The sequence below is a fragment of the Phascolarctos cinereus genome, unplaced genomic scaffold, assembly GCF_003287225.1.
Source record: "Phascolarctos cinereus isolate Bilbo 61053 unplaced genomic scaffold, phaCin_HiC Scaffold_726;HRSCAF=1367, whole genome shotgun sequence".
NCBI classification, from domain to species: Eukaryota; Metazoa; Chordata; class Mammalia; order Diprotodontia; family Phascolarctidae; genus Phascolarctos; species Phascolarctos cinereus.
This window is the reverse complement of record NW_027556098.1, coordinates 114,251,970-114,273,874: the sequence shown is the minus strand read 5'-3', so window position 1 is coordinate 114,273,874 and position 21,905 is coordinate 114,251,970. Positions and strand designations below refer to the sequence as shown.

Here is a 21,905-nt window from a genome sequence, read left to right as displayed (position 1 = left end):
GAGAGATGTTGTACAGGAAGTACATGTACAGATTGTACAGGCCATACCTAGTGACTTCTGGGTCAGTTAACTAAGATGATGAGGACGACTAAGGACAAGAATAGTGCAGAAATTGAATGCTGCCGTTCTGATAACTTCCTTTGCAGGGAAAATTAATGCCAGTTAAACCCGAAAACAACTTTCTAAGTCTGTAAGTGTAGCTTTTGGATCTCTCTTTCTAGTTTCCCTTACTCTTTTCCAATTTTGAGATCCTGCTATTTTATTAATAATTGCCTAATTCGAAGGGTTGTTGTGAGGAAAAAGTTTTTGAAACACTTTATGGATTGGAGACACTGTTATAGTATGGTACCGACTATAAATACTGTATTCAGAAAAAGATGAAAGAGATTCATTAAAGATGAGAAATGAAGATAATCTGTGTGTTCAGATGAATTCAGTGAAATTAAAAGTCCGTATTAATGCTCCGCTGATTTGGTGAGGGCAGTCTTCATAGAGGAGGGTTTTTTAAGCATTGAAGGTTAAACAGGATTTGAATAGGCAAAGATTAGAGGAAGTCATTCCAGGCCAAGAAAATGGTGTGAGCAAAGTCTAAAACGGAAAAACGAACAGAGTGTAATTGAGTAAGCCAAAATCCTGAAGCCACAGCAGGCTTCATTTGGGAGTTTGGTTTTTAGACAATGTAAGCTAGCCTTTATTTAATGAGTTGGATTTGTTGGCCCTTCTAAGGCTGTTTATTTCAAGGATAATACTGAAGACTGAGAAAAGGCCATTGGACTTGGCAAGTGTTAATGAAGTGTTGAGGAATGGAGTCCAGACTCCAGAGTATAAAAGATTTGATTTAGTGAAACAGGCAATATATGAATGACACTTGAGAAATTTGGCAGTGAAGAGAAAGACATAAATAGGATATTAACTTCAGGGAAGTATTTTTGAGTTAAGTTGGATAATTGATAACTTACCAAGTAAATTTCTAAGTACCATTCCCAATTTCTGGAAAGTTGGAAGTGGGGAAGGGAGAGGGATGATGGAATGTAGCTGATTAGCAAATGACATTATCTAAACACTGCAGGGTGAAAGGAAAGCTATGCTTTCTTTCATGCCCATCATTTTGGTGGCCTAGTGTATAGAGCTCTGGACCTAGAGGCAGGGGAAAAATGTGTTCAAATCCATCTTCAGACAGTCACTAACTGCGTGACCCAGGGCAAGTCACTTAACCTCCATCAGTTTCAGCTTTTTCATCTTAAAATGAGGTTAATAACGACACCTGCCTCTCACAATTGTTGTGAGGATCAAACGAGAATGTTTGGAAAATGTTTCTCAAACCTTAAAATGCTTTGTAAATGTTAGCTATTATTGTTAGCTAGCTGTTATGGTCCTCTCCAAGCCCATATGTTTGTTGTTTGTTTCAGCTTGGTGTTTTGGGTTTTTAGTTTATTTTCTTTCTGGGTGTTTCACAAGTTGGAGAGAGAATTGAGGGACATTTGACCAGTTGTTGCCTTAGAACTTTGAAGAACACTTCTCTTCCCTTTCCTCTCAGACAGCATGTCATAGAGTGACAGCTATTTGAATTGGTGCCAAAAAAAATTTTTGAAGAAATTGAGGTAATCCTCGTCAACCAAATGCTGTCTCTGATAGCTTTTGAATTTTTAAATAGGCCTTTTTTTGTACTGATATTTTACTTGTCTTTAGATCAAACTTATCTTTTGATTGCTTTAAGAATTAAGGCAGGTAGGGAAGGTTTTCCCCCCTGCAAACAAAAATGTACTTATGGTCAATATTCATTTTTAAAAGCAGACATGATTCAATGTGTGGTTGCTGAAGAATGAATGAAAAGTTGAGAACAGGGAACATAGCACTTTATCAAATAAATAACCAACCATAATATGGTGCAAACGCCTTTTAAAAACCAGAAAGAAAACCTATTTAAGAGAGAGAGTTTGGGATTGAAATACCTTCAGGGGTAATCATATTCTAATATTAAATATACTTCAGTACTTCAGCCATCTCTAATTTTATTGGTGTGATTATACCCCTCTACTAACAAAGCTTGAAGTACCTTTCTAACTCAGTAACTGAGTTTTCAAGAGGTGCTGTGGCCCAACAAAATCATCACCCTGAGGAAGCCACCCTGGTGAGGAACTTCTCCAAAATCATCCAGTTGGCTTTGGGCCTTGCACGATAGACCCATAATTCATCATTGGACCTGGGCTTGAAAAGCCTTTCCAGGTTGGTCTAGGACCTACCAGAGCTTGTACTCTACTGCCACAGCCTTTGCCAAACCCAAGGTTACCTCCTTACCACAATCAGCAGAATTTTAGTGGGAGATCATCAAGTGTAACTCTTACACTAACTTTAAACATCACCCACCCCTTAAAAACAAATATTTCCTCTGCTTGTCAGAAAGGGATTCAAAATGTCCCCTTGCATTATTGTCGCTTTAATTGCTCACTTGCTCTCTAACTTTTCATTCAGACTATTATTCTTTTATTTTTTAAATACATATAGGAATTACTCAAGGTGATGAGGACGATTGATGACAGAATAGTACATGAATTAAACACTACGGTTCCAACAGCTTCCTTTGCAGGAAAAATTGATGCCAGCAAAACCTGTAAACAACTTTATGAGTCTGTAAGTGTATCTTTTGGATCTCTTTTCAAGTTTCTCTTAACTTTCCCTTATAGGCAAAATAAGAAAGAAATGAATTATTTAATTCAGCTGGGGTTGGGGGGAAGGGGGGGATGCTATGTAACTGTCTCCAAGCTTCCTTGTCCATACTTGAGAGTAGGTTCTGGTCCAACCTTTATGTATCAAAGAAAACTTTGGGGATGTGAAGAAGAAATAAATTCCTAAATTGAGCCTGTTGATGGTAGTTTGGAGGAAACAGAGATACTGAGACAGTATTTGCTCTACGTGCTATATATCCAGCCCTCATCATGGCTGTACTTGTTTAGTGCTCTTTGGCAGTAGGAAAGGAATTTTCCATGGTTTTCCTCTAAGGTCTTAACATTCTTGCTGAATAGACAAATCATACACATAATTTAAAAGTCAGGTAATGACAATAGGAAGTATTTAGTTCAATACTTTTAATATTAAGCATGGCAAGGCATTTGAAAGAATGAGAAGCCAGAGAGGTAGAAAAGTTAAATTGGAAGTTCCTTGCCTTTTCCTGTATTTCTTCCTCACCCATCACAGAAAGAAATTGCAGCAATAGGGGGAAAGCAGACAAATATGTGAGTCCTCCCAATACAGTAAAAAAAGAAAGTAACGTACTTCTGGGACATCTGAACTTTCATGTTCTAAGGGCCCCTACCAAAATTAAAATTAGGTAGTAATTTCTTCTATATTTATAGTAGCAAAAGAAAAAAAATGATGCTTTGAAGTACTATCTTCTAGCTTTTTTATTAGCCTTTATGCTGAATTTGATTTCAGCAAAACCAATTGCTTTTTCATTTTAGGCTCTATTTCAAACTTTTTTTTTCGTTGAAGTACTTACTTTAGTGAAGGTATCATTTCTTTACAAACCAAAATATTTTTAAAAATTATAAAAGCACTTTCCGTTTGGATAATGTCACTTAGAACAATCCAAATTTTGAATTTAGTTTCATTGACTGCAACAGTTTTAGTTCTTTTTTTACATTGAAATTAGTGCATATTGCTGCTAGGTAGCTCAACAAAATGGCCAGCCTGCCCATCAGGAAGACTTAGATTCAAGTCCCATCCCTGACACGTGCTGGCTGTGTGACCCTGGACAAATCACCTTACCTCTTAGTGCTCTGAACAGTTTTCTAGGATTATAAATTGTAGAGCAATTGTTGATCTACATTAATAGAGGAAATTCCTTGCTGGGAAGCTCCTTACATGTACGAAATCACAGGTCTTACCAAAAAAGGAAAGAACAATTATTGCATGTTATCTTGGGGGCTAAATCTATAAGAATCATCTGCCTGCAAGCTTTGTTTCTTTGCATTCTTATCTTTTTCCATGTAGCTATCTTGGAACCTCTTAGTTGCCCAGCCATCTTTTCTCTTAACCGTGGCTTTGTGTGTGCTGTATATCTTTGTCATCAGCAAATTTCTGGAATGTCTACTACCTTCATGATGATAGGCATCATTAATTGTGTCATAGAATGAAGAGCTGAAGAAGTTCCTTGGATTAATTTAACCCATCCCCTCATTTTCCAGAAGTATTAAGTTTAGGGTTAGGTGAAGTTATTTGTCCGAGGTCACACAGTGGCAGTGGCACATCCAACACTGAAGTGTGTCTTATGAGCCCATCTGAGATGTTCTTTCCATCTCACAACCTGTCTGTGTACTTAGTAGCCTTGGGTTAGAGAAGAGTTCCTAGTCAAAGTATTTCCATACTAATATTCACTTTGACTTGGGCAAGAAACAGACCTCTCTAGGAGCTGCAACTTTCCCAGTGTCCTTTTGGCTCCTTAACCTCAGAATTGTACTTGACACTTCTTCAACCATCTTGGGGTCTGAAAATGATCCTTTTTCTAGAACACTGATTGCAAAACTATCTGATGCCTCTGAGCGAACTTAGGAGAGGTGCCCCGAAGTGTTGGGCCACTAGCTATATCGGCATGGATGAATGCTTAGGAAACTTGTAATTGCAACTCTGCTTATATGTTTAAGCAGGGTGCTGTGGTAAAGTTTCAGGTTGTTTGGATGAAGGGGAAAAATTATTCTGAGAAGTCCATAGATTTTCACCAGACTGCCAAAGAGGTATGTGATAGCAAAAAAAAGTTAAAAGCCCCTCCCTGTACTAGAGGGAAAATTCATAGCTCTCTTCATACATGACATTTACTGGCTAGTCATTCCAAGTATGTCAGGCTACGTGGAGGAATATAACTTAAGATAAGCTAGCTGTGTGTCTGTGAATGTGTATGGTTGTGGTTAGTTGAATTTGGATAAGGTTTATATAAGTTGCATATGTATTTTCTCATATATTTGTGGACTCATCTGCATAGATGTACATCTGTGTGATTAACATCTATCCATATGAATCTGAGAATGCCTTGCAATACCATGTCCTTAAATAAATGACACTATACCACTAGTATGGGTGAGAACAAGAGAGGGAATCTATGGGCCTTGAATGTAAGTGTATGTGTGAGTTTTTGTGTATCCATCAGATATGTATTCTGATTCATAACTTTGTTTAAATCTCACATCTAGTTGTGCAGACCTTTTATAATCACCTTTTACTTCTATAATAGCAGTTTCAATAAGACAGAATTCCCAAAGGGTTGAATTGATTGTTGTGGTGAGCCTGTTGACTTTTAAAATTTTTGATCTGGGGACATTTTTTTTTCCCACTTAATAGTATTTTTTTTTCCATTACAGGTAAAGATAGTTTTCAGCATTCACTTTTCTAAGACTTTGAGTTCCAAATTTTTCTCCTTTCCTCCCTCTCTTCTACCCTCCCCAAGACAGCAAGTAATCTGATATAGGTTATACATGTACAATCATGTTAAACATATTTCCACATTCATCATGTTGTGAAAGAAGAATCAGAACAAAAGAGAAAAACCAAAAGAAAGAAAAAAAATTAAATAGTATGCTTTAGTCTGCATTCCGACTCCATAGTTCTTTCTCTGGGTGTAGACAGCATTTTCCATAATGAGTCTTTTGGAATTGTCTTGGATTTTTGTATTGCTGAGGAAACCTAAGTGTGTGATAGCTGATCATCTTACTACATTGTTGTACAATGTTCTGCTGGTTCTGCTCACATCACTCAGCATCAGTTCATTCAAGTCTTTCCAGGTTTTTCTGAAGTCCGCCTACTCATCATTTCTTATAGCATAATAATATTCCATCACAATCATATACCACAACTTGTTCAGCCATTCCCCAGTTGATGACCATCTCCTCAATTTCCAATACTTTGGATCTGGCAGCATTTCTTCCTGCCTCTTGTGTGTCAGTCATCCATTTGTCCCTACCTGCTCAGGGACTCCCAAGGTACTCTCATAGATGTTTCACACAAATACAACACTCCTGGGTTCTGAAAGATGTGGGGCATATGCTGTTCATATCTTGATTTTATATAAATGTAGACTTAATTGAGAAGCAGTGCTGTGTAGTGGATTGAGAGGACTGTGCTGAGGATTCCAGAAGACATGAATTCAAGTCCTACCTGACACATACTAGGTATATGACCCTGTGCAAGTCACTAACCTCCCAGGGCTACAAGGCAGGTCTCCAAGAGTGTGAATTGCAGAACAGTTGCAGATCTGTATTGGTAGAGTTTCTTAACCAGGAATTCTTACACCAATTAAATTACAGATCTGGATTAAACAATGATGATAATACTAACTTTAGACACAGGATCCAGAGGATCCAATCACCACAACACATTTTGATTATTCAGTCCTACCACTAGATGACACCAGGAGAAGAAAAAATGAAAGATGAGAGGAGGGAAAGGATAACATTGGAAAGTATACCCAGCAGCACCCTTCAAATGTCTCCCGCTCCTCCCTTTCCCCCTCCCCCACCCAAAATAAAAGAAAATGATGTAGAAAGAAATGAATGCAGGGTATTCAGAGGAAGAAACATGGACTATAAAGGCAGGGTGAGGAAGGGGGAAAAGAACATAGAGGAAGGAAAGAGGAATCATAAAGGCAAATTCTATAGAAACAGAATTATTTTTTTCCTTCCAGACTTTATTGCAGATCATGAAAACTTCTACATTTTTAACAACTTGACTTTCTTGCCTTTTTTCTTCTTCTATAGATTATAAAAATTATGAAAACTGTGAAAGTAAAGTGGTTGATGACCTCACTAACCACCTTGATCTGCTTGAGCTTCCTTCCTGTCCAGAGGAAGTTGAACTGATCTGTGAATCAGAATAGTCTAATCAGGAGGCTGACTGAGCACCCAGCAGGCCAGACATACCTGCAATCCTTGAAGTGTTTGCTAACACTTCCACCAAAAGGACAATTATGCAGAAACTAACCAGTATAGGAAATCTTCCTTGGAATTTACCAAGGCCAAGATCTAATCAGATGGGGAAGAAGCTCTAAGTTTGGGCTAACGGGTGTATTCCTGCTTATTGTGTTTGTTCATACAGGTCTAGAAAAATGTTGATTCTCGCTATTGTTAAGACAGGTGATACGAAAGTTGATATCTCTTTGGCCAAGATTTAGGCGACCTAAGTCATGTATCCCAAGACCCTCATTTTAATGTAGCCCATCTCCCAGTGTGTCAACCAATCAAGAGTTGATTGGCACCCCTTGGGAACACCTACTGTTTGAAGGATACATTAATTATATACCCCGAACCCCACAGTGAGCTCAGCTTTTTGACCTTAGCTCCACATATATATACTTGCCTACTTGAGAGAAATAAACGTGCAGACAATCTAATTTCATTTGTCTTTCTTAGATTAAACCCTGAGAATGGTTGACAAGATAAATATAATAGACTCAGCAAAATCTTCTGTACTACAAGGTTAACTTTGTTTAAGAAGTTTGATTTCTTATGGTCTTGAGATTTAAGGATTTTTTAAAGAAACTTTTTATGTGTTTCTTTTTTTCTGCTTTCTTCTTTTAGTTGATGGAAGCTCATGCCAGTAGGGAGAAAGTAATAAAAAACTGCATAGCTCAGACATCAGCAGTAGTAAATACCCTTCAAGAACAGAGAGAGAAGGATTTGAATGATTTAACATTATTAAAACAAATTAGGAAAGAGCAGACAAAGGTAAGTAGAAGCATACTCATATTTTTTTTCAGTTAATACATTTTAATTTCCAGTAACAAGTGTCAGCATTCAGGTAAGTGAAAAAAAGAATCAAGGCTTTTAAACCCACAAACCTTGAAAACAACCAGACTGTATTTAAAAAAAAATGAGTATCAATAATTGTGTATGTAAAGTTATACTTCTGATATTCATATATCATCTAAAGTAGTGGTTCTCAAGATGTGATCTAGTGATTCCTTGGTGTCTGCTCCTTTTTAGGGAACGTGTAAAGTCAAAAACTATTTTCATAATTTCTGAAACACTAATTATTGATAGCTATAACCCATATAAGTAAAAGCTTTTTGGGAAGTCCGTAATAATTTTTAAGGGGTCCTGAGACTCGAAGTTTCAGAACTGCTGATCTCAAGAAACAGAAGCTGTGTATATTAACTTTAATAAGGTGTAACAAAGTATTTTGTTGTTATTTACTGTTGCCTACATAGTTGATTGTCACTATGTATTTTGCTCTTTTGGTTCTTTGCCTTGAATAGCTTCATGTGAGTCTTAACTATATTTCTTTACTTCATATTCATTGTTTCTTATAAAGCAGTTGTATCATATACTATAATTTGTTCAACCCTTCCCCCAGTTATGGGTGACCCAGCTTGCTCCCTATAATGTTGCTGATTTGAAGTTTCCTAGATATCTGAATATGTATTAAGACAGGTAGGTTCCCCATTGCATTGTTAAGCATGCCAGCATTTAAAAAATTTACTGGAATATATTGCGTAGGCTTGCTGCACTCCCTTGGTGATGTAGAATGAGTCATAATCTATTCATGCTGAAACAAGTAAGTTTACCATTATTTCATTTGTTAATTGAGAGTAGCTAGTCATTTCGAAGATGTGTGAATCTAGACCTATTAATAGTATAAAATGCTTTTGCCTTGTCTTAATGCTGTTTGTAATTTTGCTTTGCTTTCTTTTAAGGAGCTAAAATTTCTTTAGTAAACTGAAATTTCATTCATAGGGAATTCTTGGTGAGAAAAGCCCTTTAACCATTACAGATTAATAACTACTCTGTAACTAATCTTTAGAGAGTTGCCTGGGTCACTGAGAGATTAAATGACCTGCCCAGGATCCCAGAGCCAGTATGCGTTAGAGGTAGGGTTCAAGTCCTACCTCTTCACTCCAAGGCTGGTCCTCTCTCCACTATGCCATCCTGCCTTTTCTGGAGCTCTTAACAGTTTCTAGTTTTTAATATGCAGCTGTCTGCCATTCCATTCTCCTCCAAAGACACAGTATCATTCTAGGAATGTTCTGATGATGAATAGATTCAGTAACTGCTCCATAAGAATTTTGGCCAGGATTTTTAGTGGTATAGTATAAAGAGGCTTCCTAGGAGTTACCCCAGTTAGATTCTTCTTAATGATTGAGATGATCATGGAAATTTCAAAATCTTGAGTAATTTTTTTCCCCTCAGTATGTCAAAATTGTATAGTCATTAAATGATATGTGCGCGTATTGATTAAAAAGCTGTCCAAGTTCTGGATGTTTACCACTCTTCGTGGCTGTGACAACAGTGGGGTGACCTTTTCAGAAAGAGGAATGATGGCCAAGTTACTATCCTTGGCAGGTTCTCTGCGTTGTGTAAGGCTTCATCTGTAGGGCAGAAGATCTTTGCTTTGCCGTTGCCTTGTGGAGATAGGGCTGTAGTGGCCTTCCTCTGGATTTCCTAATGCTTTGTGATGATGTGGATGTGGTATATATCAGTCAATTTATTGGTTGTTGGCCAAAGATCTCACACTTGGACTGGAATTTTGGAGGTTGTCTAAAACTATAATCTTTGTCACTTCTACCATTCTGCTGCCTCCTGCAGAGATAGAAATGAACAAGACTGAATACCATTTTATATTTCTATCTGTGTGCAGTGAGCTTCTCTCTACTTATCTATCTAGGGTGTTCCTCAGGCAGCAAGCGTTATAACCTGTGGCCAGAATTGACTTTTCGCTCTTGTAGACCTTACCAGAGCTTGTATTCTGAAGGCGTAACTTTCAAGAAACTAGAATCATGTCCGTGTCCAGGCATTGGAATAAGGTTGTTGTGGTGGAGACGTTATAGAATCTTGGTATCTTAGAGGTGAAAGGGCCTTGGGAGATCACTGAGGCCGAAAGAAGTAAAATTGGTAATAACCAACAGAACTGGTTATTAGCACAGCTGGAACTAAAATTCCGGTCTTCACGTTCCTGTCAGTTCAGTGATCTTTTCCTATCGTAAATCCCACACTTGTTCATGAAACTAAGGGGGTGCCTATCAATTGTGGAATGGCTGAAGAAATTCTGGTATGTGAGTATAATGAACTTTATTGTGTCATATGACATGACACAAGGGACAGTTTCAGACATCTGAAAAAATTTGAATGAAAGAAAAAAAGATTTGTATGAACTGATACAGAGTGAAGAGAGCAGAACAAAGAGAATAATTTATATAGTAAAAACAATATTGTAAAGGAAAAATAACTAAGAAAACAATTAGGAACTCTGTTCAATACCACCAACCACAATTCCAGAGGACTAGTCATGAAGCATACTACCTACCTCCTAATAGAAAGGTAATGAACTCAGAGTACAAAATGAGACTTACGTTTTTGGACGTAGCCAGATGTGGCTTTGTTTTACTTCACTGTAGACTTATTAAATTTTAATTTAACTTAATTCTTATAGTATGCACTTTTCTTGACACAATAACTATAAAATAACCCATAAAATGCAGTAAAGTTTAATAATGTGCAAAACATTTTTTTCTCGCTAGTAATTTCCTAGAATTCTGTGATCTTTTGTGCTACCATTTCAATAAAAAATCCACCAGTTTCCCAAAATACTCACTTTTCATAACACGTGAAATCTGTAGTACCATAGATACAGTACAGTTAATAAAATTCTTAAAACTAAAAATTTTTTAACCTAAATCTTACTTTCCACTGTGTCAGATGGCAGTATGAGGCTGTTATACTGTATGTTATACTGCTGTGAACCTTTCTGTCTTGGCCGCCCTCTGAAAACCAAGGAGAGATTGATGGGACTTTAGTCAAGCTGTTGTAAGATGCCGAGATTGAAAAGGTCTTGACATTATCTCCAATGTTGTGTCCTTCATGGCTGGTGGATGGCATTGGACGGTTTTGGGGAACCTGCAGCCTCGAGGTCACATGTGTACCTCTAGGTCCTCAAGTGCAGCTTTTGATTGAGTCCAAACAGAACAAATCTTTTTATTAAGGGGATTTGTTCTGTGAAGTTAGGACTCGGTCAAAGGGCCATACTTGAGGACCTAGAGGGCCACATGTGGCCTCAAGGCCGCAGGTTCCACGCCTTGGGATTAGATATCATGAAGGACACATTAGTTTGATGTAATCCATCAGCAATGTCTACTTCATGCACTGTTTGAGATTCTTAAGGGTCTCAGAGTACTAAAGCATAGCAGTGAAATACCTAGTAGGACACTAGCAACTCCACAAACTTGTGTGCATTTCCTTCCTCTCATTTTTTTCTCACATGTGTCATGTTGCAAAAGAAAACACAGACCAAAGAAAAAGAAAAAGTTGATAAAGTATACTTCTGTCTGCGTTCAGATTCTATCAGTTCTTTCTCTGGAGGTGGATAGCATTTTTAATCACAAGTCCTAGTCCTTTGGAATTAGCTTGGATCATTGTATTGCTCAGAATAACTAAATTATTTACAGTGTGTTATTGTACAGTATTGCTGTTACTGTGTACAATGTTCTGCTCACTTCACTTTGCATCAGTTCATGTTAGTCTTCCCAGGCTTTTCTGAAGCAATCCTGTTCGTCATTTCTTATAGTACAATAGTATTCCATCAAAATCATATGCCACAACTTGTTCATTTATTCCCCAGTTGTTGGGCATCCCCTCAATTTCAAATTTTTTGCCTGCTATAAATATTTTTTTTGGATAGTTATTTTTCCCTTTATTATTTATATTTCTTTAGTATACGGACCTAGCAATGGTATTGCTGGATCAAAGGGTATGCATAGTTTTATAGCCCTCTGGGGAGATTTCCAAATTGCCCTCCAGATTGGTTAGATCAGTTCACAACTCCACCAGCAATGCATTGGTGTCCTAATTTTTCCACATCTCCTCCAATATTTGTCATTTTTCTTTTCTGTCTTATTAACCAATCTGAGAGGTGTGAGATGGTACCTCAGAGTTGTTTTAATTTGCATTTCCCTAATCAATAGTAATTTAGAGCATTTTTTCATGATTATAGTTAGCTGTGATTTCTAATTCTGAAAACTACCTGTTCATATCCTTTGACCACATATCTGCTACTCTGCCTGATTTCAACTGCACAAACAAGATTCCCCTTCTCTAAACCCCACCCCCCCAACTGGGTACCATCTGGTATCTCCCACTCCACTTTCCTCCTTCCTTTTATGTGTTGTCTCCTTGTTTATGTTGTAAGCTCCTTGAGGACAGGGACTGTCTTTTATTAATTATATCCCTAGTGCTTATCATAGTGCCTGGCACATAGTAGGCATTTAATAAATATTGATTGGATTGGAGAATTGTGATTGGTTGGAAGTAAGGACCAGGAATGTTTCCAAGATAGAAAAGGGATAGAAGTCAATAGAATTAGGAGGTATCTGCACCTAGGTTTACAAAATTTTATATGCCAGTTATTGGCACTCTCTTATAAACATCCGTGTGCAAAGATAGGTATGCAGATACAGTAACACCTTCCAGCAGTAATGTATGAAGACATGTAGTACCCTCAAACCTTGATAGTTTCTGGTGCTTCCTAGTAAAAAAAAAAATAAGGATGAAAAGACTCTGAGAGACTCGTAATTGTAACATGGAGTCTTTCCTCTGCTGAAACTAGTTTCAAGAGAACTATTAAAAGATACTATTTGATCATTATCAGCCTTGTATTTTTGCTGGAAATGCAGTTTTCCTACAATGTAATTTCCTGTGGAATATTTCCCTGGTTCCCACCTGCCTAGTCATTGTTTATTCCAGAATGTGGGCTGTCACCTGGGACCATCTAGTCTTAGAGATACTTTTGTGTAAGGATTTTTACATGTACATGGTTAAAGTATATGGAGGGGAGAGGCGGAGCCAAAATGGCAGAGTAAAAGCAGTGACTTGCTTGAGCTCTTCCCCCAAGCCCTGTAAAAAACAAATTCTAGAGCAGCAGAACCCACAAAAAGGCAGAGGGAAACAAATTTCCAGCCCAAGACAACCTGGTTAGTTGATGGGAAAGGTCTGTTGCGCCAGGCTGGGAGAGGAGCACAGTTCAGCGTGGACCACTCAGGCAAAGACAGGGCCCCAGGAAACCTGGAGCAGGCCTCAGGCAAATGAATCACTGGCAGCTGTGGCAGTTTCCAGACTTCACAACCCACAAACACCAAAGACATCTTGAAAGGTCAGTAGGAAAGGTCTTTTGGACCCGAGTGAGACAGGAGTGTGATCCAGCCTGGGCCCGGGGCGACAGCTGCTTCCAGAGCTCTCGGCCCAGAGACGGTGGGGGGATCGAGCAGCTGATCAGAGGGGGATTGCAGGGATCTCTTTGCTAGTGCTGAGGCAGGATTCTCTTGCTTTGCTCATGCTTGGATCTGGGTGGCAGTCCTGGGGTGAGGGAGGAGCACTGGCATGGTAGAGCTTGTGGTGATGGTGTAGAGAGAATCCTCCCCATGGTTCCAGGGCAGAGAAATGTGCTTGTGGTCACTCATGGACCAGAGTACAGGCTAGAAAAGAAGTAAACACCTCTCCTTTGACCATACCACCTTGGAAGACCTGAAAATTTACAGGTCCCTAGAAGTACCTCTGAATACAGCTACACAAAACCCCTGAAGCTTGGGACAGTACATTCTCCACACTGGAAGCTGAGCCCTACTTTAACAAAGAGTTAAAAAGTCAAGTAATTGTCTGGGAACATGAGCAAACAACACCAAAAAAAATGTCAGACTATAGAATCTTACTTTGGTGACAAAGAAGATCAAAACATACAACCAGAAGAAGACAACAAAGTCAAAACTCCTCCATTCAAAGCCTACAAGAAAAATATGAATCAGTCCCAGGCCATGGAAGAGCTCAAAAAGGATTTTGAAAAGCAAGTAAGGAAGTAGAGGAAAAATTGGGAAGAGAAATGAAAGTGATGCAAGAAAATCATAAAAAATAATGAGTCAATAGCTTGCTAAAGGAGACCCAAAAAAATACTGAAGAAAATAACACCTTAAAAAATAGGCTAACCCAAATGGCAAAAGGGATCCAAAAAGCGAATGAGGAGAAGAATGCCTTAAAAAGCAGAATTGGCCAAATGGAAAAGGAAGTCCAAAAGCTCATTCAAGAAAATAATTCCTTAAAAATTAGAATGGAGCAGATGGAAGCTAATAACTATGAGAAATCAAGAAATTATAAAACAAAACCAAAAGAATGAAAAAATAGAAGACAACGTGAAATATCTCATTGGAAAAACAACTGACCTGGAAAATAGATCCAGAAGAGTTAATTTTAAAATTATTGGACTACCTGAAAGCCATGAGCAAAAAAAAAGAGTCTAGACATCATCTTAAAAGAAATTATCGAGGAAAACTGCCCTGATATTCTAGAACCAGAGGGTAAAATAGAAATGGAAAGAATCCACCAATCACCTCCTGAAAGAGATTCCCAAATGAAAACTCCTAGGAATATTATAGCCAAATTCCAGAGTTCCCCCAGGTCAAAGAGAAAATATTGCAAGTAGCCAAAAAGAAACAATTCAAGTGTTGTGGAAACACAATCAGAGTAACACAAGATTTAGCAGCTTCTACACTAAGGGATAGGGGCTTGGAATATAATATTCCAGAGGTCAAAGGAGCTAGCATTAAAACCAAGAATCACCTACTCAGCAAAACTGAGTATAATCCTTCAGGGAGCAAAAGGGACGTTCAGTGAAATAGAGGACTTTTAAGCATTCTTGATGAAAAGACCAGAACTGAATAGAAAATTTGTCTTTCAAATACAGGACTCAAGAGAAGCATGAAAAGGTAAACAGGGAAGAGAAATCATAAAGGACTTATTAAAGTTGAACTGTTTACTTTCCTACATGGAAAGGTGATATTTGTAACTCATGAGACCTTTCTCATTGTTAGGGTAGTTGAAGGGAATACATACATACATACATACATACATACATACATACATACATAGACAGGCAGACACAGGATGAGTTGGATATGAAGGAATGATATCTAAAAAATAAAATTAAGGGTGAGAGAGGATTGTAACTGGGAGGAGAAAAGGAGGGGTAGAATGGGGTAAATTATCTCATATAAAAGAGGCAAGAAAAAGCTTTTACTGTCGAGGCAGGGAGGTGAGAGGGAATGAGTGTATCATACTCTCATCGGATTTGGCTTAAGGAGGGAATAACATACACACCCAATTGGGTATGGAAATCTATTTTACCTTAGTGGAAAATAGGGAGGAAAGGGATAAGTGGGTGGGAATGATAGAAGGAATGGCAGATTGGGGGAGGGGGTGATCAAAAGCAAACACTTTTGAGGAGAGACAGGGTCAAAGGAGAGATAAATGGGGGGTGGGATAGGATGGAGGGAAATATAGTTAGTCTTTTACAACATGACTATTATGGAAGTGGTTTATATGACTACACATGTATAACCTATATCAAATTGCTTGTCTTCTCAATGAGGGTGGGTGGGGAGGGAGGAAGGGAGAGAATTTGGAGCTCAAAGTTTTAAAAATGAATGTTAAAGGTTGTTTACAGGTTAAATTATTTCCCAATTAAATTGGGAAATAAGATATACAGATAGTGGGGTATAGAAATCTATCCTGCCCTACAGGAAAATAGAAAAGGGATAAGAGAAGGGGAGGGGTGATAGAAGGGAAGGTAGATTGGGGGAAGGGGTATTTAGAATGTACACTGTTGGGGTGAGAGGAAGGAAGAGATGGGGAGAAAATTTGGAACTCAAAATCTTGTTGAAGTGAATGTTGAAAACTAAATTAATTAATAAAAAAATAAATTAAAAAAAAGGATATAGTGGTTGTAAGACCAGACTTGGAGGCAGGAGGTGTGGATTTGAGTCATAAATCTAAAATTTATTAGTATGCAACCATAGACAAGTCAGTTTATTTCTGAACCTGTTTCCTTATCTGTCAAATGAGGGTACTTATACAACCTAGCTTATAGGATCTTTGTGAAGAAAATATTTTGTCAGCTTTCAAGTGTCATATGCATAGTGGCTATTAATATGAAGATTTTCAAGTGGGAGGCAGCATGCTGTAGTGAGGGGAAAACCACTAGTCTGGAAGTCAAGGAACCTGGTTTTCATGCCTTCTACTAAATATCAGTGTGTGGGGACAAATCATTTCACTTCTGAACCTCTGTTTCCTCATTGCTAAAAATGATAGGGTCACACTAAATAATTTCTAAAGTCCTGTTCAGCTCTATCTCGGTGAGTCTTTGAAAAAAATAAGTGAATAGACAAGAAGGAGCATGGATTGTTGAGCAAAGGATACGATTATGATTGTAGAAATGTGCATAAGATGTTAAAACTTTTTAAAAATCAGTTAAGTTTAATGCTTCTGGGTTTAGCCTAAGCAACACTTAGAGTATCTTTGTATTCAGGACTGCCCCTATGAGCCACTGTTCAAATTCCTCTTGACCTAGAACTGCTATTCCGCTGGGGAATTCGTTGTATGTGGTGAGTAGGTGGCACATTATGAGTTACACATTACACGCATATACACATTCACCTTCTGGTCAATGATTACTTAAACTACTGTATTCCTTTAAAATGTTATCAATCTTAGTCAACTCTTATCCATGGCCCAAACCACTTAAAGGCCTAAACATAGGATCATGTTTTCCCCCTTCCCCCCAATAATTTTCTATCTCTAATTTTGATGAGGAAATGTGTTTGTTTTAATTTTTTCCTTTTTTCCTTTTTTTCTCTCTTTTTTTTCTTTTTCTTTTTTCTCTTTTGGTCTCTTTTCCCCAACACCTCCCCCACCCCAACCCCAGAAGCAGCAGCTCTGAGAGTTCCGTAAAAGCCATTGAAGGAAAGAGTGGGAGGGGCAAAAGGAACTTTTTTGTTGAAAGTTAAAGGGAAAAGGCTTAAGGCTCTACTCACAAATCTTCAGTTATATTTCCCTAAATCAGGGGCTTCCAAGTTTTTAAATAATGGGCCCTACTCTGCTTCACTAGTTGAGATGTCAATGTTGATCCAGCCATTCTGGGAAATAGTTTTGTATTATGGGTTAAAAATTTACTAAATTATTCATACCCTTTGACCCATTGATTTCACTGCTAGGTTTTTGCTATAGGAAGATTATTGGCAACAAAAGGGCCCATGTATACAAAAACATTCATAATAACAGCCTTCTGTGTGTGAACCTTGATCTCATTAATGTGAGTACTCCCTCTAGTGGTGCAGAGTATCCCATTCATACTCTTGGTAATAGCAAAAACAAAAACCCTCAAAACAAAAATAATTTACCTCTAAATCGGAAAATGGCTGAAGTTGTGTTATATGGATGTAATAGAATATTTGCTGTTAAGATATAACAAATATGAATTATTCAGAGAATTATGGGAAGACTTAGATGATGTGGAGTGAGGAGAGCAGAGGCAAAAGAACTCTTCAAGTAAGGATAACAGTAAATGGCAACAAAACTCAGAACAGATGTAGTGAACAGCATCGGTACCAAATTATGCACATCCTCTCCATTAAGTAGTAACTACAAAAATGGGACATGAAGTACATCATCGCAATTTATTTTTAGGTCATTTTGCTTACTTTTGGGGGGCGAGATACTTGTTATGTTTGGATGTCTGTCATTTAAAATTAAAATGTATCAATAATGTTTATACCACATACTCAGAAATTTGAGAATAGCTTCATAAATGTCATTAAATGCTTACATTCAGCCTCTTCAATAGTCCATAATTAATCCAGGCTTTCTAACATGACACCTGGTCATGTTACACAGTGTTGCCAACAAAGCTACCTGGTTGGTGTTTTAAAATTGCTGTGCTTCTCAGGTGAGATGCATATGACTCCAGAACCTAGACTTTGCATTCATTGCAATAATCTTACAGTCCACCAACTTCATCCTGGCCACAGCAGCAGTTTACTTGTATGATTTCTCCTGTCCATTTCAGTGGTAAAATTGAAATGTCTGCTAAAAGGGAGGAAATTGTATTAGTAAATATGGTAAAGTTAACTAGACAGCATGAACACTTAAGAAACATGTTTCATGTTTTATAAATTAAAAGTTTAGTCCCATGTAAATGTTCCTTGATTTAAGTGTTGTAATTTTAGCTTTTGTAACTTCATATACACTTCCTTGGTTTTCTTTCCTACAGTTGAAATGGATGCAATCAGAATTGAATGTTGAAGAAGTAGTAAATGATCGAAGCTGGAAGGTACCCCACAACACTTTGCTCTACTTGCTCTTTTTTGTTTGTTTTTGTTTGTTGACAGTTGTTCTCTATTTAATCTGGCATGATCACGAAACAGGTGACCACTCTGAAACAACAAGGCCAAAGAGAGAGACACTAAAGAATGAGAGCCTTGTTGCTCTGAGGATATGAACAAAGATCTGTCATTTGGAGGAAAATTAATTTCTTTGCTAATTTCTCATCTTTGTCAACATCTTAATGGAGTCAGTATTGTTTAGGATTTGAATGTGAACAAATCCTAAAAATAACTTCACAGCAGCAGGTTATGTGCCAAAGATATACATGTATATTCTTGAGTCATCTCTCTGGGCCAGGGAGGTGTTGCTTATGCAGTATTTCTTTTTGAAGAGGGAGGGAGGACATGTGGGACTGGGTTTCCCAATCTCACCTTGGCTGGAAGAACAGCAGCCACTCCTGAGCCCAACCTCAGTTTCAGACCTGAGTTCTTTTCTCCTTAGGCAGCTTCCAGGGTTTCTCCATAGTAGTTCTGAACTGAGTGTGGACACCTGATAGACTTTGGCCCCCTTGCAGCGGAGAACTCCCAGGTTCAAGTGATCTACCAGCCTCAGCCCCCACAGCAAGGTGTGTCCCCCCACACTTAGTGGTGGTGCAGCATTTCTGACATTCTTGACACCAATTTAAATTTTAATTAATAAGATATTTATTTTACTATGCCATAGAAGAGTTTTTATGATTAGCTTTTTCATCAGAGATGTATGACCTTCCCAAAATTTGCCTACATAAATACTCTCTCATGGCTCCTTGCACTCCAGTATATCTGATTATAAAACTTTTACTGTCAGAAGTTTTCGAGGTTCAGAGTAATACCAGTTCAAACCTGTCCTTATTAAAGTTCTGAAGCTTTTTTTTGTTTTTATTGAAAATATAATTTGTCATGTGTTCAAAGGCTACCTTGAAATTAATTTTTTGAGATTAACTTTTGAGTTTTGGTATATACAGGCTGACGTTCTCCTTTAGCCAGGTTAGCATTGTTTAATTTCTCAGCCAAAATTTTCTCCAGTATCATAGCAACTAATTTTTAGAAAGGGGCTAGTTCTAGTCCTGTCTTTTGTCTCTAATTAGCTGTGTGAACCTTGGACAAATCATTTAACCTCTTTTTGCCTCAGTTTCATGGACCTTTCAATAGAATTACCAGGGAAATGGATTATATTATGTACCTGATTAAAGAGCTAAAGATTGGGGGCAAAAATAACTTTTTTTTTAATGAGCTGCAATATTAGATTGTAATTCCTGTACATTTAGGACAAGGAGGAAATACAAGAGCAATATAATTCTGCCTCCTGCTTATATTTCCATTCTTATTCTCCCACTTTCCCCTGCAGAGTACCCTATGCTCTAGTCAGTGAATAACATTTATTAAGTGCCTGCTCTGTGCTAAGAGCTGGGATACAATGAAAGGCAAAAAACAGTCTTCTCAAGATGCTCACAGTCTGAAACAAAGAATCATGTGCAGATAAGTTTACTAGGACAAATTACAGATAATCAACTGAGAGAGGGCCTGGAATCGGGAGAGGAGGGCCAGTGGTGGGGAATCAGGAAAGGCTTCTTGAAAAGGTAGAATTTTTAGCTGGGGCCTGAAGGGAAGCCAAGGAGGCCAGGAGGCAAAGATGAGAAAATCTCAGGCACCAGGCACAGGGTACAGCCAGTGAAAATTTCCCGAGTCAGGAGATGGAAGGTCTTGTGTGAGGAACAGCAAAGAAGCCAGTGCTGCTACATCTCAGGGTAAGAAGACTAGAAAGCTAAGGGATGCCAGCTTAGGAAGGGCTTTGAACACCAAATAGAGGGTTTTATATTTGATCTAGGAAGTGATAGGGAGCCATTGGAATTTTTTATGTGGGAAGTGATGTGGTCATTTGTGCTTTAGGAAGAGCAGTTTGACAGCTGAGTCAAGGATGTAGGTCATCCTCTGTCTAACCGCTTCTCTTGTTTTCCTGTCCCTCTGCTTTTTACTATTGAATCCTTCCCTTTATACTGAATACTCCTCTCCTTTTTGCCTCTTCTCTTGCCGTACTCAAGACTTAGCTTATATTGTACTCCTGATACTAGCAGCTCTTGATTACCTTTGTCATCAAAGGTGACCTCCCCAAATTTTCATTTATAAATAATCACTCTTACCACATTTATATATGAATTACTTTGTCTGTAGTTAGGAGATATAAAAAAAATTGAATTATAAAAACACTTTATTGTTAACAAGACATTCTTTTTTAAAAGTCCTTTTTTTTTTCAAAAAATTTAACATCGTACAGGTATTCGTGCAGTTACTATATATAAATAACATCTTTTCTGGATTGACTGCCAAACGAGCTGAACAAATATGTTTTAAGGTATTTCATGTTCATGAGAATGCATTGTAGCTTTGTCAGCCAAGTACTACAAATATGGAGTATTAATCAGGACCTGGAAGTAGGTTTTATCAGATTGGACCATGTAGTATCATTTATTCCATTTATATGCTTCCTAAAAATAAATGACTGGCTTTTCACTTCACCTGAGATTATCAGAACTATGATAGCCAGATTAGTGCCTATCAATAGATGCCATCCTCAAAGAAAATTAATTGCATGAGAAAATAAAGCTTCCCAGTCATGAAAAATCTATATTTGTATTAATTTTAATTAACACTAATATTCTACTTGTATAAAATCTCCGATATATTTTTATTGTGTCACTCAGTAAACTACCTAGTTTTATTTTTCCTTAAGATATTTGACATTCATTACAGTATTTCAGTTGTCTGAAAAATGGATATTACTGACTCCTATTTGTCTGCCCCTCCCCCAACCTCAATACCTTTTTTAAAAAACACAGTATTTCATTAACCAGTTGAAATTAATTAGTAAAAAAAACCTTTTTTTTTAGTAAGGAAATGTTTTCCAAGTCTGTGAAATTGGAACAAGAACAGAATATTTTTCTTATACAACCTGATATTTCTTTTGGTTTGAGTCCCTAGTTTTATAGAAGACAATTCAATGACTTTTGTTTTTGTTTCAAATAACTAGGTATTTAATGAACGCTGCAGAGTTCATTTCAAGCCTCCAAAGAAGGAATAAAGAAAGAAGGATATTTCTAAAGGAGATAGTCGTATCCTAAGAGCTGAGCAAGACAGACACAGGAAGGGCAGGAAGCTTAGAAGGATGATTTCTGAGCCAACAGACCAAGACCTTTTGTTGATTTCAGGCCCACTTCGCCAAGACCTCACGTATAAATAATTCTAATAATTATGGAGAAATCAACTGCTATTTTATACTGAATCTGTGAAAAAATGTTTTGTAACTATTAAAATAATTTTCAGACGGAGTGTACGTATTTTTTATTCCTTTCCATATTGAAGTAGTGAATCTTCTTTAAAACAACATAAACACAATTTCAGTTGCCGAAATTCAGTCACTTTTGTTGGGGGAAACGATTAGTAGGATGGAATGTTGACCATCTTTGGGATTTTAAGAATTTGGTCTTCCCTGATGTGTGAATTTATCCCTTTATTTTTACAAGGATTTGCTGGTCATTAACAGAAAGAATTAAATTCAAGTAATCCTGTGAAGTTCAAATTACAGAACGTCCAAGCTTGCAGGGTCCTTCAAGATCATCAAATCCAGTTAGAGTGCCTCTACACCTTACTTGCTGTGATTTTTGGTCAGGGTATTTAAATTCTCTCCATTTTTTCAGTTCATCATGCTGTAAAAAAGTCAGCTGTTACGTATTTTGTAGGAACCAACTCCCTT

At 37.6% G+C, this 21,905-nt stretch overlaps 1 protein-coding gene across 1 annotated transcript in view; it reads left to right on the top strand.

The window, feature by feature from the left end:
• Positions 1 to 21,480, top strand: part of MIX23 (mitochondrial matrix import factor 23) — a 31,848-nt gene extending 10,368 nt beyond the window's left edge. The window contains exons 2-5 of the mRNA XM_020985935.2: positions 2,506 to 2,631; positions 7,563 to 7,709; positions 18,064 to 18,123; positions 21,183 to 21,480. Coding sequence (XP_020841594.1) covers positions 2,506 to 2,631; positions 7,563 to 7,709; positions 18,064 to 18,123; positions 21,183 to 21,233 — 384 coding nt within the window. The 3' untranslated portion in view covers positions 21,234 to 21,480. The remainder of the gene's footprint in view (positions 1 to 2,505; positions 2,632 to 7,562; positions 7,710 to 18,063; positions 18,124 to 21,182) is intronic.
• Positions 21,481 to 21,905: the final 425 nt, after the last annotated feature.